The sequence below is a fragment of the Scyliorhinus torazame genome, chromosome 5, assembly GCF_047496885.1.
Source record: "Scyliorhinus torazame isolate Kashiwa2021f chromosome 5, sScyTor2.1, whole genome shotgun sequence".
In the NCBI taxonomy this organism is placed as follows: Eukaryota; Metazoa; Chordata; class Chondrichthyes; order Carcharhiniformes; family Scyliorhinidae; genus Scyliorhinus; species Scyliorhinus torazame.
This window is the reverse complement of record NC_092711.1, coordinates 273,026,649-273,042,228: the sequence shown is the minus strand read 5'-3', so window position 1 is coordinate 273,042,228 and position 15,580 is coordinate 273,026,649. Positions and strand designations below refer to the sequence as shown.

Here is a 15,580-nt window from a genome sequence, read left to right as displayed (position 1 = left end):
CCCTACTATGCCCCAGTAGCCCCACAATCCTGACTACCATTGAATATACCCCTCCGACCAGACATAACAACCCCCGACATACTTATCACCTCACCCACCTACTACCTCACTCGCCAACCTAATTCACATAACCATCCCTTTACCCACCTCAACCCTACCCACTTTACCCACTTATCCACTTTACCAACTTACTGACCTAACTCACCAATGACCTCACCAACCGTACCCACGTACCTACCTCACCAATGTACCGGCTCACCTACCTACCTACCACCTACCCAACTCACCCACCTATTTATCACCTCACCCACTTACCCACCACACCCTCCTACCGAGTGCACTCAATTACCACCTCATCCACCTTCCCAATTATCCATTTAATCTCTATCACACCATCCCATTAACCACCTTACCAAATACTGAGTTACCCACCTATCCACTTTACTAACTTACTCATCCTCAGCTACCTGCCACCTCACCCACCTACCCATCTATCCCCTACCCCCTTGCCCACCTTCCCTATCCACTTATCCATTGATCCACTCACCTAGTCAAACTGGACCCTTAAATTTAGCACACAGCAACAAGTGTCATAAAAAGGGGGGTTTGTTCTGTCTTCCCCTGACTCTACTCCGCTCCAATGGACTTCCCCAAGGAATGCTGTGCTGCATATTTCTGTGAAAGCCGGGCTTGGGAGGTACCAGTAGAAATACGCGACAGGATCGGGAGGTTTTGAGTGAAGCGGAATTCCAATGATCAGTGCAGCTGCTTGGACGATCCAGGCCAATATACCCCAATTTTCAAAACTCATTCAATAAGGTGCAACACATGAGATTCCACAAAATTAGGGTCCATGGGATTGGGAACATTTATTAGCAAGGAGTTGTTAACGGACAAAAAATAAAGTGCTGAATTTAATGTTGGTGGAGGGGGTCCCACCGAGGAGCCCAAGTGAACTGTGAGGGGGCAAGCCTCACTTTGTAGGTCAGTGGTACCTGGGGTTGCATCAGGTCAGCAGCAGGCAGTTAATTATCCCTATTAATCCAATTAAGGACCATCACCCACCTCTCCCAGGAGCTGCCAGCCAATCGTCTGATTGGCTGTTCAGCAGCCTCGGCAGCACCACTGGGAGTGGTGGCCGCTGCTGGGACTGCAACTGGAGGTGGAAGGCAGAGCAACAGAAGTGCCCTAACAACCACATGTGTGGGTCTGGGGGTGCCTGAGCCAGACAGACAGACCTGGTGTAAGGTGCTGGCATAATGGCATGGCAAAGGGGAGACAATGCGCATTGTTTTATAGGATTCAACACCTCCAACCTATCTCCAGAGCGATGGTAAAATCAAGCCCAGTGAGTGCAAATAAATGTATTGTTTTCAGATTGACAGCTTATAACTCGTAGCGTACAGCAAGGATCAACATTTTGGTCTCAGATATTTACAATCCATATCAATAATTTGGATGCGGGAACTTAGTGCAATGTATCGAACTTTGCTGATGATCCAAAGCTAGGTGGAGAGTAAGCTCTGAAGAGGATAAAAAAGGCTACAAAGGAATATAGACAGGCTAAATGAGCAGTAAAGAACATGGTGGATTGAATAGAACATGATAAACGTGTAGTTATCCAATTTGGAAGGCAAAATAGAAAAGCAGAATATTTTTTAAAGGTGTGCAATGAGGAATATTTAGTATTCAAAGGGATTTGGCTGTCAATGCATATAAATCTCAGATAATTAAAATTCAGCTCCAGCAAGCTCTATGTCTCCTTCCCTAATGTTATGGGAGAGATGTTTTCAGAACCCCAAAATGTATCATGGAGTTAAACCAACCTCCCCCTTTAATGCTATTGTTGCTTTTCCGAGCACACGGTTTGTTCTCCAGGTGTAGGATTACAATTCATAGAATCATAGAATTTACAGTGCAGAAGGAGACCATTCGGCGCATCGAGTCTGCACCGGCCCTTGGTAGGAGCACCATACCCAAGCCCACACCTCCACCCTATCCCCAGTAACCCCGCCCAACATTAAGGGCAATTTTGGACACTAAGGACAATTTAGCATGGCCAATCCACCTAACCCACGCATCTTTGGACTGTGGGAGGAAACTGGAGCACCCGGAGGAAACTCACGCACACACGGGGAGGATGTGCAGACTCCGCACAGACAGTGACCCAAGCCGGGAATCGAACCTGGGACCCTGGAGCTGTGAAGCAATTGTGCTAACCACAATGCTACCGTGCTGCCCATTATGGACACGTGGGTTTTTAAACACAAAACAATGTTTATTCCATGAACTCAACTTAACCTTTTAAATAAACATTGGATCACTTAACACCCCTTACTTCAAAGATAACCCCGAAAATTATACAACAGTAAATAATCCCTCAAAAAGCTCCTTCAAACCTCCAAAAGACTTCACCTTTATCAACAGACATGAGGTTACACTCAATATACTTATAGTCTTTGGATTTTCAGGCACCACCAGATCAGCTCTGCGTTTTTCTTCTTGCAGCTCTTTGCAAAACACACAAACATTCCCAGCATTCTCCTCAAACTGGCTTTCTCCTCTTCAGCAGCTCTCCGCAAACCAGCCAGGCACTTTTCAGCAGCTCTCAGCAAACCAGCCAGGCACTTTTCAGCTTTCTTCTCAAACTAAAACTAAACTGCAAAATGGCTGAGATAAAACCCAGCTCCACCCACACTCTGACATCACTGTATTTCTTAAAGGTACTTTGCTTAAACATCCATTTCTTAAAGGCACTCTCACATGACACTAATGAAGGATGCGATTGGAGGGTGTACACCAAAGGTTAAGTAGACAGACACCTGGGAGGAGGGAATTGTTCTAAACATAGAGATTAAATAGGCTTGGCCTGTATTCTCTGGAATTTGGAAGAATGAAATGTGGTCTCATTGACACGTATAACATTCTTAAGGGACTTAAGAGGGTGGATTCTGGGAGGATCTTTTCCTTGTCCGGGTGTGGTAAACCACTATTACTGTTTATATATATTGTGGCAAACCACTGTTACTGTATTGTATATATTGTTTGTTGTCTCTGCTGGCTCCGCCTGTGGCTCCTCCCCTCAGGCTCTGTATAAAGGTGGCCGACCTCTGGCCCTCCCCCAGTTCGGGACCAGTTGCCAGCAGGTTCTCGTTTAGCTTATTAAAGCCACAGTTTTGTTCCACAACTCATCTTTGTTACAATTGATGCACATCACCGGGGAATTAGGGAACTGTAGGTGCACAATGGAGGTGTAATGTTAGATTTTTAAATTGCTGCTTAATTTTCCCTTGTGATGAAAATAATATTTTGCACCATTTCCTATATTGTCCATTTTTGCCTTTCCTTCCAACCGTGATGAATGGTAAGTTAAGAGTTAAAGACAGGCAATGCGTGTCTTTAACATGGTGCTCGGTTGTTTATAGGACTGCTTTCTGTCAGGAGGTTGAGGGTGGGAGGAGTGCTATCCAGTGGGTTTCGAATGTGCTGTCAGACTGGTTCACTCTTTTAGTGCAACTGAAGCATGTCAGGATTACCCCATCCCAAACATCCCAGGCAGCCCTTAACTGAGACTCTCGCCATATCGAGTCCCTCCTCCCCTGCTCCTCAGGTTGCTCCTCTTCCTTCTCTTCTTCCTCCGGTGATGACATGGTGCGGTCTGGAGTTCCAGACATTGTTGCCCATTGTCACAACATTATCATTCTTGACACCTGGCTGGTTCATGCTGGAGGACACCCCTCCAGGTCTGTTGGGCACCTAAAGCACACCTTCAGCATCCAGATTACTTGCTCTATCACAGCCCTGACTGTCAAGCGGCTTTGATGATATCTTTCCTGGCCATCTGGGCTTATAATGGGTGTTGTTAGCCATGTCTTCCATTGGGCAGCCCTTATTGCTAAAGTGTCATCCACTAACTTTGCTTCAATGGGGGTAAGAGCTCAAAGAGTTGACTGACGCAGGACAACACATTGTGGCAGTTCTCTGGTAATCTTCCACAAACATGCATGATTGTTTTGTGGTTGCACACAAGGCACTGAATTTAACAGCTTTCTGGATGGTCTGAGAGGAGGGAAGAGCCTGTCAAATGGTGAGGGAAGGCAGGGATGATGTGTCCATTGCCTTCCCACCAGCATGCCATTTTACCCACAGCAGGGAAGGTGGAGGATGGCTCTCCCGTCTGAAAGCTGACTGTACCACTGAAGTGACCAATTGAGAGCCTTTTCCCACCACTGTTGCCATTTTACCAATGAAGGGTGGGCCCTCCGCAGTGTGGGAAGATTGTCTCTTGAACCCTGGTTGGCCCCCTGTGAGCTTAGACGGATTCTCCAAATTGGGTACTCTAAGGCCCACAGAAGGCCCCCTCCGCAGCAATGGCTACCCTTGTGGCAGCAACTCCCCCCCACCAACCGCCTTCACCAATCCCCTCTCCACACCAGTACCAGACTGACTGTCAACCCCTGACTCCATTCATCTGGTTGCAAGGCTGAGATTGCGAAGCCACTGGCCCTCCAATTGGCTGGCAGCTCTCAGTGACAGGCTGTCATCTTTTAAAGCAGGCTTGTCCAACGTGCGACCCGAGGGCCGAATGCAGCCCTGGAAGCCCCTCTATGTGGCCTCCAGAGCCAGTTTTCAAATTGTTGGTCAAACAGGTAGGTTTGAATGACAGTATCTGCATGGTGCTGCTCGTCCAATCACAGGCCATTTCTTCCCCATGTTTCTTGCTGATAGACTCACAAGTAAGCCGATCAGCAGCAAACAAGGGGGTGAAACAATCTGTGACTGGAGGAGGAATGAAACCAGCAGCGGTGAGTTTGAGGAGCCGAGGGCTGGGGAGCCAAGGAGTGGGGCCTGGGTGGCCAAGGGCCGGGGAGCCAACGTGCATTAGTAAGTTTGCAGACGACACAAAGGTTAGTGGAATTGCGGATAGCGATGAGGGCTGTCAGAGGATACAGCAGGATTTAGATTGTTTGGAGACTTGGGCGGAGTGATGGCAGATGGAGTTTAATCCGGACAAATGTGAGGTAATGCATTTTGGAAGGTCTAATGCAGGTAGGGAATATACAGTGAATGGTAGAACCCTCAAGAGTATTGAAAGTCAGAGAGATCTAGGTGTACAGGTCCACAGTCACTGAAAGGGGCAACACAGGTGGAGAAGGTAGTCAAGAAGGCATACGGCATGCTTGCCTTCATCGGTCGGGGCATTTAGTATAAGAATTGGCAAGTCATGTTGCAGCTGTATAGAACCTTAGTTAGGCCACACTTGGAGTATAGTGTTCAATTCTGGTCGCCACACTACCAGAAGGATGTGGAGGCTTCAGAGAGGGTGCAGAAGAGATTTACCAGAATGTTGCCTGGTATGGAGGGCATTAGCTATGAGGAGCGGTTGAATAAACTCTGTTTGTTCTCACTGGAACGACGGAGGTTGAGGGGCGACCTGATAGAGGTCTACAAAATTATGAGGGGCATAGACAGAGTGGATAGTCAGAGGCTTTTCCCCAGGGTAGAGGGGTCAATTACTAGGGGGCATAGGTTTAAGGTGAGAGGGGCAAGGTTTAGAGTAGATGTACTAGGCAAGTGTTTTACACAGAGGGTAGTGGGTGCTTGGAACTCGCTACCGGAAGAGGTGGTGGAAGCAGGGACGATAGTGACCTTTAAGGGGCATCTTGACAAATACATGAATAGGATGGTAATAGAGGGATATGGACCCAGGAAGTGTAGAAGATTGTAGTTTAGTCAGACAGCATGGTCGGCACGGGCTTGGAGGGCCGAAGGGCCTGTTCCTGTGCTGTACATTTCTTTGTTTGTTCTTGTTCTTTGTGCAGGGCCAAGAAACCAAAGGCTGGGAGCAAGGCCTAGAAGTGGAGGTGCCGTGTGCCCAGGGAGTGGAGGTGCCAAGGAGCACAGGTACCAGGGAAAAGGGCCCAGGTGTCCGGAGCAAAGCATAAAACAGCAGGAGTGGGGCCTGCTGGCGTCTGAGTGAGCGAGTGGGAAACTGAAGAATGTGTGAGAAAGATAGTGTGAGGGAGATGAGAGAGTGATGAGGAGAGAGAGAGTGTGATGGAGAGAGAGAGGGGGACAGAGAGAGTGTGAGGGGAGAAGAGGGTGTGAGAGGGGTAGGGAGTGTGAGTGGGGAGTGTAAGAATGTGAGAGGGAGGTAAGAGAGTGTGGGGGAGGTAAGAGAGTGTGAGGGGTGAGAGAGTGTGTGGAGGGAAGCTAGAGAGTGCGGGGGAGGTAAGAGAGTATAGGGGAGGTAGGAGAGTGTGGGGGGGTGTAGAGATGAGTCACTGTGGAGTTAGTGGGAGAATGTCAGGGGTGAGAATGTGGGGGCAGTATGTGTCCATAAGGCCATCTCACTCCCAGTATCAGGATTCTCCCTCACCCTCATCTACACCATCACTCTCATCCTGGTATTGGAGGCATGGGCAGGCAGTGCATTGTTTGGGGGGTGGCCCTCGGATGGGCTCGGATGTTCTCTACCAGCGCGACCCTGGGCAACTATGCCCTTGACCCATTGCGAGGCCCACAATGCCAGGGCTACATTGGTATCTGTGGTGATGTGCATCAATATAAATGCATGTAGGCTAGCTAGACACTAGAGGGAGCACCAGAAACATCACACACACACACACTCAACCAATAGATCAGTTAGATAGGACACGACCAAAGGATATTCACGAAACACACAGAGGTGACACGACCACAGGGGGGCATTACACCAACCCATATATAAAGGACACCACACACATGATCTGACTCTTTCCAGTGGAGACAGTCAGTGAGTAGAGACACAGGGTTGATTCAATATCACTCCCACCACGTGGATTGCAGCAACTGGTTAGTCAGTCTGAGTAGCTATAGTAGGATTAGCAGTAGTGTCAAACCCGAGTAATAGAAGTGTAAATAGTTTAATAAACGTGTTGAAGTTATCTCCACGACTGAACCTTTGTCAAGTGCACCACAAGGAAGCCGCTTATGTTACACCAAGAACATAACAAATCATGGTACCAGGACTGAACTGTTTCAATTCATATAGCCATACCTCAGCGTACAGTGACAACCAGCAATGATACCCAGGCAAGATGCTCGAGATCCGGGTTACGCAGCAGCTCCAGTGCCATGGCGATCTCCGCTAAAACTGGCGGGTATTCCGGCAAATGTTTGAAATCTTCCTGGTAGCAGCCGAACTAGAAGACATGGCCGATGCTGAAAAGACAGAGCCTCTCTTCACCATCGCCGGTGCGAGAGCAGAAGAAATCTTTTAAAAATTAAAGTTCTCCAAGGGGCAAAATAGGTGCGACTTCCAGGCAGTCCTGGACAAATTCGGCAATGTGAGGAAAGCACACTCCAACCAGCAAGAAAAGGGAAGAGAAGCGCCAGAACTCATCTCGAGGCCGAGATCCCGGAGCGGAGAACAATTTTGATCGGCGGCCATCTTTCTAAAGGGACTGCACTTGCGCAGTTGCGCGAGAAGCGCACAGAACGCGAAAGTCCGTTTCCGCATGCGCAAGGCGCCGTGCATGCGCAATCTCGAAAACGGCCATCGGTACAGGAACAGCGGTTTGCGCATAAATGCTTCCTATGTATGATGTCACATGCGTCATGACGTCAGAGGCCCCGGACCACGCCCATTTAAAGGGGAAACGTCCCAAATCAAAGAAAAAATCTTTTAAAGCCGTAAAACAACCTTCCTTCACCTGGAATGACAGCCTAATGCCTCAAAATTGCACCAGGAAATGAAATTAACCTCCGAAGAACCCTGCAACAAGCAGTTACCTACGCCCAACCCGATGATTCTTGAATACTTTGAAACCGACCTTTACATTTTCTCTGGACCACAAGAGCCCAATGCCAGCTCCGACACAAAACGTGATGATGTGGTCTTGGAAGACAACGACTCAGACGAACATTTCACCTTGGGAGGCTACCCCAGTACCAAATCTGAACCGCAACTAGACGTGTTGCACTTTGACGACCCCGACGACGAGTTCTTCAGATTTGAGGATCTTCAGCCCAGCAGATATGACATCCTGACTCGTGAGTGCAGGATTATGCTGCAGCCTGACACCAAGAGACTGAGAGCGGCACAAGCCCACAGAGAGCGGCCTGCTGCCACACAGAGCGTGGTCCATGCACCGCTCAGGGTTCTCGACTCTACGAAAGAAGACATGCAAGACTCCACACCGCAGTCCTTGCATGACCAAGAAGTGACTCCAGTGTCACAAGCCTCCACAGCGAGCTCATGGACAGACTCCACAATTGCAGAAACACAAGACTCCAGAGCGCAGTTCTTGCACAAACAAGAAGTGACTCCAGTGTCACAAGCCTCCACAGCGAGCTCGTGGACAGGTTCCACGATAGAAGAAATGCAAGACACCAGAGCGCAGTCCTTGCACACACAAGATGTGACTCCAGTGTCACAAGCCTCCGCAGCGAGCTCGTGGACAGCCTCCATGATAGAAGCAATGTAAGACTCCGACACGCAGGAACAAGACCATGAGGGTCTAGCAACCTTCTCTGACCAACTAGCGGTAGACGATGCAATTCTGCCATGCTCAAGTAAACAGCAAGAAGACTATGACAGTCTACCACGCTCCAGTGCACAGCAGGACGACCATGACAGTCTATCATGCTACAGTGAAGAACAAAGCGATGATGACAGTCCAAGCCCAAATGAAGGACAACAGCAAGACAATGACAGTCCACCCACATTGCTTGCGCCATCAGATGAAGACTCTGACAATTTACCCAACCCAAGTGAACAACAAGCAGCTGCTGAGGATCTACCCACGGTATGTGAGACGAGTGACGACAGCATCCCACTTCCCATGCAAGATGTGAAAAGTGACAGACCTCAGCTAGTGTGTACAGATGCACTCGACGATCACTGTGAGACCACTGGTGACTCTGGTGACATCATGATACTTCCACCCTCATTCGCTCGAATCTCTCCACAAGTCAATGTATTCCTGCATGTTCCGACTCCAGACATGCAGCTTCAAGGAATCTCAGCTGACTCCAGTGAACCTGCTAAGACTCCGGACGGGGAACATCAACAAATCAACACTGACTCAGTTAAAACAGACCAGACTCCAGATGGGGAGCAAACAAATGCCGACTCTGATTCACGTAAGCCGGACTTTACTCCAGACAAGGAGTGCCGCAACCTCAGTGATGGCATGCTCAGGGTGACAGCAGATGCCACAATGACAGGAGATGGATCACTTAACAATTACACTGGGTCAGTAATAACAAGCAGCGGCTACAGTCCAAGAGGAATACACCAATATTCACCACAGCTATCGCCACACATTGTTTCCACACCAGCAGTGCAGCCAATGAAAGCTCATGCTGGACAAACCCAGTATTCAGGCATGCAGCAGCCAGCAGTCTATGCAGCATATTCTCAAACAGGCCAGCACTACGGATTGCCCACCAATGGAATCAAGACCGAAGGAGGACTACCGCAAGTGCAATCTGCACTACAGACTGGACTACAGACTTAGTTACAGCCCAGGATTTTCTGCACCCCAGCCTGGCCAGACGGCATATTCCTATCAGATGCAAGGTTCTAGTTTCACCCCATCACCAGGTATTTATGCGAGCAGCAATTCTGTTTCCAAGTTGACAAGCTTCAACGGTTCTCAGCAGGATCACCCTTCCTGCACAGCATGTGGCCAGAACCAGTATGTACAGTCTTATCCAACTTCAACATATGGCACATCCATGACCTCGAATGATACTGTTGATGGTACCTCTTCAACGTCAACGACTTATCAGCTACAAGATGCCATCCGACAGCACCATCACAAACATCGAAAAAGAAAGGGGCTCCAAATCAGACAGCAAAGTGATTTGACCACTTCTTGGTTCCTGTGGCACAGGGACGTTGATGGCGTTCATAACCAAGAGAGACATTTGATCATGATGATTGATGGTTTTTGGACTCACACGAATGATTTGGACTTATTGTTTAATCACTGTTCCCATGACTTGTATATACCTTACCTTATCTACCTGTTCTTTGTTCAATTTTCTCAAAGTGTACAGAAAATATGTAACATATAAAAAAGGGGGGATGTGGTGATGTGCATCAATGTAAATGCATGTAGAGGGAGCACCAGAAACATCACACACACACACACACTCAACCAATAGATCAGTTAGATAGGACATGACCAATGGACAATCACGATACACACAGAGGTGACACGACCACAGAGGAGCATTACACCAACCCATATATAAAGGACACCACACACATGATCTGCCTCTTTCCAGTGAAGACAGTCAGTGAGTAGAGACACAGGGTTGATTCAATATCGCTCCCACCATGTGGATTGCAGCAATTGGTTAGTCAGTCTGAGTAGCTATAGTAGGATTAGCAGTCGTGTCGAACCCGAGTAATAGAAGTGTAAATAGTTTAATAAATGTGTTGAAGTTATCTCCATGTCTGAACCTTCCTTTGTCAAGTGCACCACAAGGAAGCCGCTTATGCTACACCAGAACATAACAAATCAGTATCCACCACGTGATGTGCGCCCACGTGATTCCCGGCCGAGGGGACCGGAGGATCATGGGAGGCTGGAGCATAAGGCACCGGGCCCACTAAATAGATGCAAATGAGTCATTAAGACCCATTTGCTTTTATTTATATGCTCCCGCATTTACTGGCAAATTAGTTAGAGATCGGTTATCAGGGGGCATAGAAAATGTTGTACTCTGAAAACAGCTCCTAAAACAGAAGGACCTGACTTCACAGTTTGCTTTAGAAATGTGCATTTTAACTGAGAGCTAGACGGGGAACAGCTCCTTCTGTGTAAATCTACATCAGAACAGTGGGTTGGTGGTGGGGTCCTTCCAGGACGAAATGTAGGAGCAACAAGTCCTGAGAATCCTGGATATCTAGGAATATTCAGGACTGGATAGGATGGAAAAGAGAGGCTTTAACAGATACAAAGGAGCAAAGAGGCCCCCGTGGTGTATAGAAAGTGCAGGGGGGAACTCAATAAACAATTAGGAGAGTAAAGAGGGGGCATGAAAAAGAACTGGCCGGTAAGATTAGGGAAAATCCGAAAATGCTCCATAAGTATATCGGGGGAAAAGAATTGCCAGGGAAAGAGTAGGACCCATTAGGCCGGTGTTTTTCGAAGTGGGGGTCGCGACCCACGGTTGGGTCGCGACCCACGGTTGGGTCGCGGGATGATGTGAAATGGGTCGCCAAAAGGTCTGCAAAGGTGATCCCTGAGGATCACATGACCTTGTTTCCCATTTTCTCCCTGGGTCAATTCTGGCTGCACTACATGAGGCTGATGTAGAGGCCGGTGCCGTGGACTTTCTGCCTCCCTGGGTCACTCATATAGTCACCGCTACCGACACAGTCCCCAGCAGCCACTCCCCTTTCTGCAGCGGCTGATCAGCCAGGTTTGTCAGCACCTGCACCTACAACCGAAGAGTTTAAAAGAAAAAAAAAATCAATCATCTATCAATTTATTTCCTGCAGATACTCCTCCTGCACAGAGTTAATTTCCAGCAGTGCTTCGCACTCTTTTTTTCCAGGCCTGCATCTCCCACCCAAAACCAAGTGACCGCTGATTGGAATAGGTTTCCACAAGCACCCCAGTCAGTAACCCGTAGCTGGAGCACTGCCATATACAGAATTTCACAGATTATTCTTGTGTAGCCTGTGGGGATCTCCCCCCCCCCCCTTTCAATTGGTCCATTATCACAACGCTGATTTATATTTGCCCCATTCTGAACTCGGCTCTGGGGCGACGGGTGTTGGGGGGGGTGGGGTGGGGGGGAATGCATCTATTCAGGTACAGCTCACACAAAGAGACTACATTCAGGGTTAACGTTCTGAATCAGATGCATGTTTAATAGCTGCCACTGTTCATTTTGAATTTCTGTTACCATTAACGCTGTCAGTGTTGGTTCAATTTCTGCGACAGTTAATCTTGATGTCTGGTGAGTTTCAGTTTCTCTTAACATCTAGGTTTAAAGTCGTGTTGTGCATAAGGGGTTTGATGTATATTTTAAATGGGGAGCCGTTTTCCACTCACATTCTGAGATCAGTCGCTCTCTCAGTGAGACTGACTTCGCGATCGATAGTGACTCTCCTTCCTTCCCCAACAGCCCCAAATCCAGGCTTGTTTCCAAGAAATTCCTCATTTCCCCTTCAAACACCTCAAGACTCTGGGATCAAAAATCTCGCTCACTGATCTGTGTAGAGATTTCTATCACAAGTTATTTAAATCTCCAAATAACAACAAAAAATAGAAAATATATTTGTATTTACATTTTTTTACATTTAAGAATACCGAAGTGATAATACAGAACAATGAATGTGATGTTTGAAGAAGGAACTATGGATAATCTATTGTGAATGTGGCGTGGATCGTGAGAGGCGGCCATTGTGTAAAAATGGGTCACTGGAAAAATAGTTTGAAAAACACTGCATTAGGCATTAGGATCCAAGGGGGTAATCTGTGTATCAAGCTGGATGACATTGGTAGGGTATTAAACGAGTACTTCACATGTGTCTTCACTTTGGAGGAGGAGGATGTGGCTGCAGAATCCAGACCGAGGGAATGTGAGGTTCTTGAGCAGTTTGACAAGTGATGGGGTATTGGAGGTATTGGCAGGTTTAAAAGTGGACAAATCCCCAGGTCCAGGCTGCTTGGGAGGTAAGGGAAGAGATTTCAGGGGCGCTGACTCAAATTTTTAATTCCTCTCTGGCCACAGGGGGTACCAGAGGACTGGAGGACAGCTAATGTGGTTCCACTTTTCAAGAAGGGTGGTAGAGATAAACCAGGGAGTTGCAGACCATTGAGTCTCACATCGGTGGTAGGGAAATTATTGGAGAAAATCCTGAAGGACAGAACCGATCTCCACTTGCAGAGGCGAGGTTTGAGGAGGGACAGTGACCATGGCTTTGGCAGAGGGAGGTCCATGCTTAACAAATTTGATTGATTTTTTTGAGGATTGACCAGGTGTGTAGATGAGGGCAGTGCAGTTGATGTAGTTATGTGGATTTCAGCAAAGTAATTTCTCCTCGAGCAGCCAGCTCGTACGGCGCAGGGCATGCCCCAGGAATGTGGTAACTAGCCACTATTGCTGGTTGAATTCCAATATCCATTGTTTGCAGGGGGTGAAAGGTCGACATGTTAGAACGGCTAATTGGTGGCCTGGGTTGGCACAACGGGCTGTTTCCCTGCATGCTCCCCCCACCACCCCCATCCCCGCATCCCTGGCCCCATTGGAGTCCGGCGCCTGTCCTTACTGCCAGGGGTACCATCAGCTGGCGCTGCACTTGCCAGGGCTATGCTACGCAGCCCCTATCGCGCCACCTTAGGGACTGCAGTGGGCATTGACCTGGGTGGGCCGCCTGATGCCCTGCAGGCAGATGGTGGCCACCTGGGCAGTGGAGGGTCTGGCAGAGTGTGGGGGCATCCATATGGCCGGTGTCACTCTGCAGAACCAGGGGCCAAGGTGGGTGGTCAATGGAGTGCAGGCTGCGACAATCACGCGGCCCATTCCCTCATCACCCCTGCTCTGGCAGCCACCCCCCACCGACCCCAGCCAGCCTGGCCAGTGTCCGGCCCGGCAGCCCACGGTCATGCCTCCCTGTGTCCTACCTCCTCTTTCTCTCCCTCATCAGCCACGCTGACGGAATTTTAGAAGCACAAGTGAACCGTGCCGTCGGGAACTAGGCCCATCGGAAACGGAGAATCGTGGAGGCCCCGGTGAATACCGGGGCGGGACGATAATGATATGCAAACGGTGTTTACTGTACGTGTGTTCCAGAACGCATTGGCGCGGCTGTCAAGGCGACAGAGAATTGCGATTTGGCGTGAAATTGGCACCCACTGCGAGTTCGGTATCGGAACCGATTCTCCACCCAATCGCATTTCCCGATTTTGTCGTCGACCGACTGAGAATCCCACGCAAGACTTTCCATATGGAAGCAAACTGTGGCCGGAACGTTCCGATCCTGGCGGCCCTGTCAAAGGTGCATTGATTTTTGACGAGGCAATGCCAGCAGCGGACGGGCCTGGAGAATGCCGTCCTGTCACTAATTTAGAAAATGCCCTTTCAGTCAAGCAGCAACATGCCAGTATTTAGTCCGTGACTAGATCCATTTCACCCGTGTGCATTACAAAGACCACAGCCTTTATTGAACTGAACCTGGTGCTGCAACATTACTGTCGCAATATGCAGTTATTGTGAGGAGATGTTTAAACGTAAACTGACACCTCATAATGCTCATTTTGTTTTGTTTGATGAGAACCCAAATCAGTTCCCCACATTTCCTTACCTACTGAAGGCCATTGGTTCCATGGCATCGATGTCTGCCAGTATTTTGCTCAATTGTCAATGATTCACATGAAACCTGACTGTGAAGGTCAACAGGCTGTTCCACTGTTGGGACATTACAGCCAGGCCAACATGTGCCTTCACCTGCTGCACAGTATCGAAGTGCAGCTGCCAATCGATGGCAGTGAACAGAAATACATGGAAACATCAATATACAAAACACTGTCCCTCACACTTGAGTTTGTCAGATTTTTATTGTTGTCAGCAATGTGCATTTTTTAACCAATTCAGAAATGTTGGTCTGACTAAGAAAGATTGGACGAGGATCTAAGAAAGTTGATAAATATGTAGATAGTCAGAAAGTTGCAGATCAAACCCAACCAAAATGGTTATTTTGTAATTCATTTAGTCAAGTCAACTTTTATCTTAAATGAGATGAGCATTCAGCAACTTAGAACTGAGATCGTTGCCTCAAAATTATTTCTGCTTTGAGATCAATCTTTGCAATTTTGCTTCAGATAAATATTCACAACCAAGAGGACAACTGTCCCAAAAGGCCAATTCTATTCTGCCTAATTTAACAAATCCAAAACTGGACAGGGGAAGGTGGGATTATCACGTTTTGGGACCTTTGCTTGTGATAAAACTTTATTGAGCCCCATTAACCTCCATTGGAAAAAACATGTTTAAAAAATGCACTCACAGCATTAATATTTCTCATTCTAGGTCCCGTCTGGGCTGTCAGATTTGTTTAAAGAAGTCTTTGGATGGAATAACTGTGAAGGTACCAAAAGACGTGACCAATGTCAGAAAATCAGTCGATGCAAAGGAACAGTGATGTGGCACATTTTACAATGCCAACCTACCCGACAACAACTCTCAAACATGTAATTGAAGAGACAAAACTACACCGTATTAAGAAACTTTAACTAGGTTTCAGTAAAGTCCAACAAGGCATTGCCAATGAAGATGTCACTGATGGATGGGACTTGTAATGGATAAACATTAAACTGATTAGATAAAGACTTTATAACAAAGTGCATTTCTGGTACGAAAAGTGCCTGTTGGTGTTTGAGATTATTATATATTATTTTTAAAATTTGTGCTTAGGAAGTGATTTGGGGAGTGAAATGCTATCCCTTTCTTCACCCAGTGCCACCCCCAGGTCAAGTCACACAGCTCAGGTTCGATAAAGAGCAAAGCTTCTGCCATAAATTCGGAGGAATAATGTCTAACACAACAATGATGTGGAGATGCCGGCGTTAGA

The 15,580-nt window shown here is 47.8% G+C and overlaps 1 protein-coding gene across 2 annotated transcripts in view; it reads left to right on the top strand.

Moving 5' to 3' along the window:
• The window catches only part of fdx1b (ferredoxin 1b), a 73,970-nt gene extending 58,620 nt beyond the window's left edge, over positions 1–15,350 (top strand). The window contains exon 4 of one of the 2 annotated variants that reach the window (XM_072505580.1): positions 15,040–15,350. In XM_072505580.1, the coding sequence (XP_072361681.1) occupies positions 15,040–15,151 (112 nt within the window). In that variant the 3' untranslated portion in view covers positions 15,152–15,350. Of the gene's footprint in view, positions 1–5,822; positions 5,890–15,039 lie in introns of those variants that run through there. The other variant, XM_072505581.1, reaches the window with a different exon arrangement.
• The last annotated feature ends 230 nt before the right edge of the window (positions 15,351–15,580 follow it).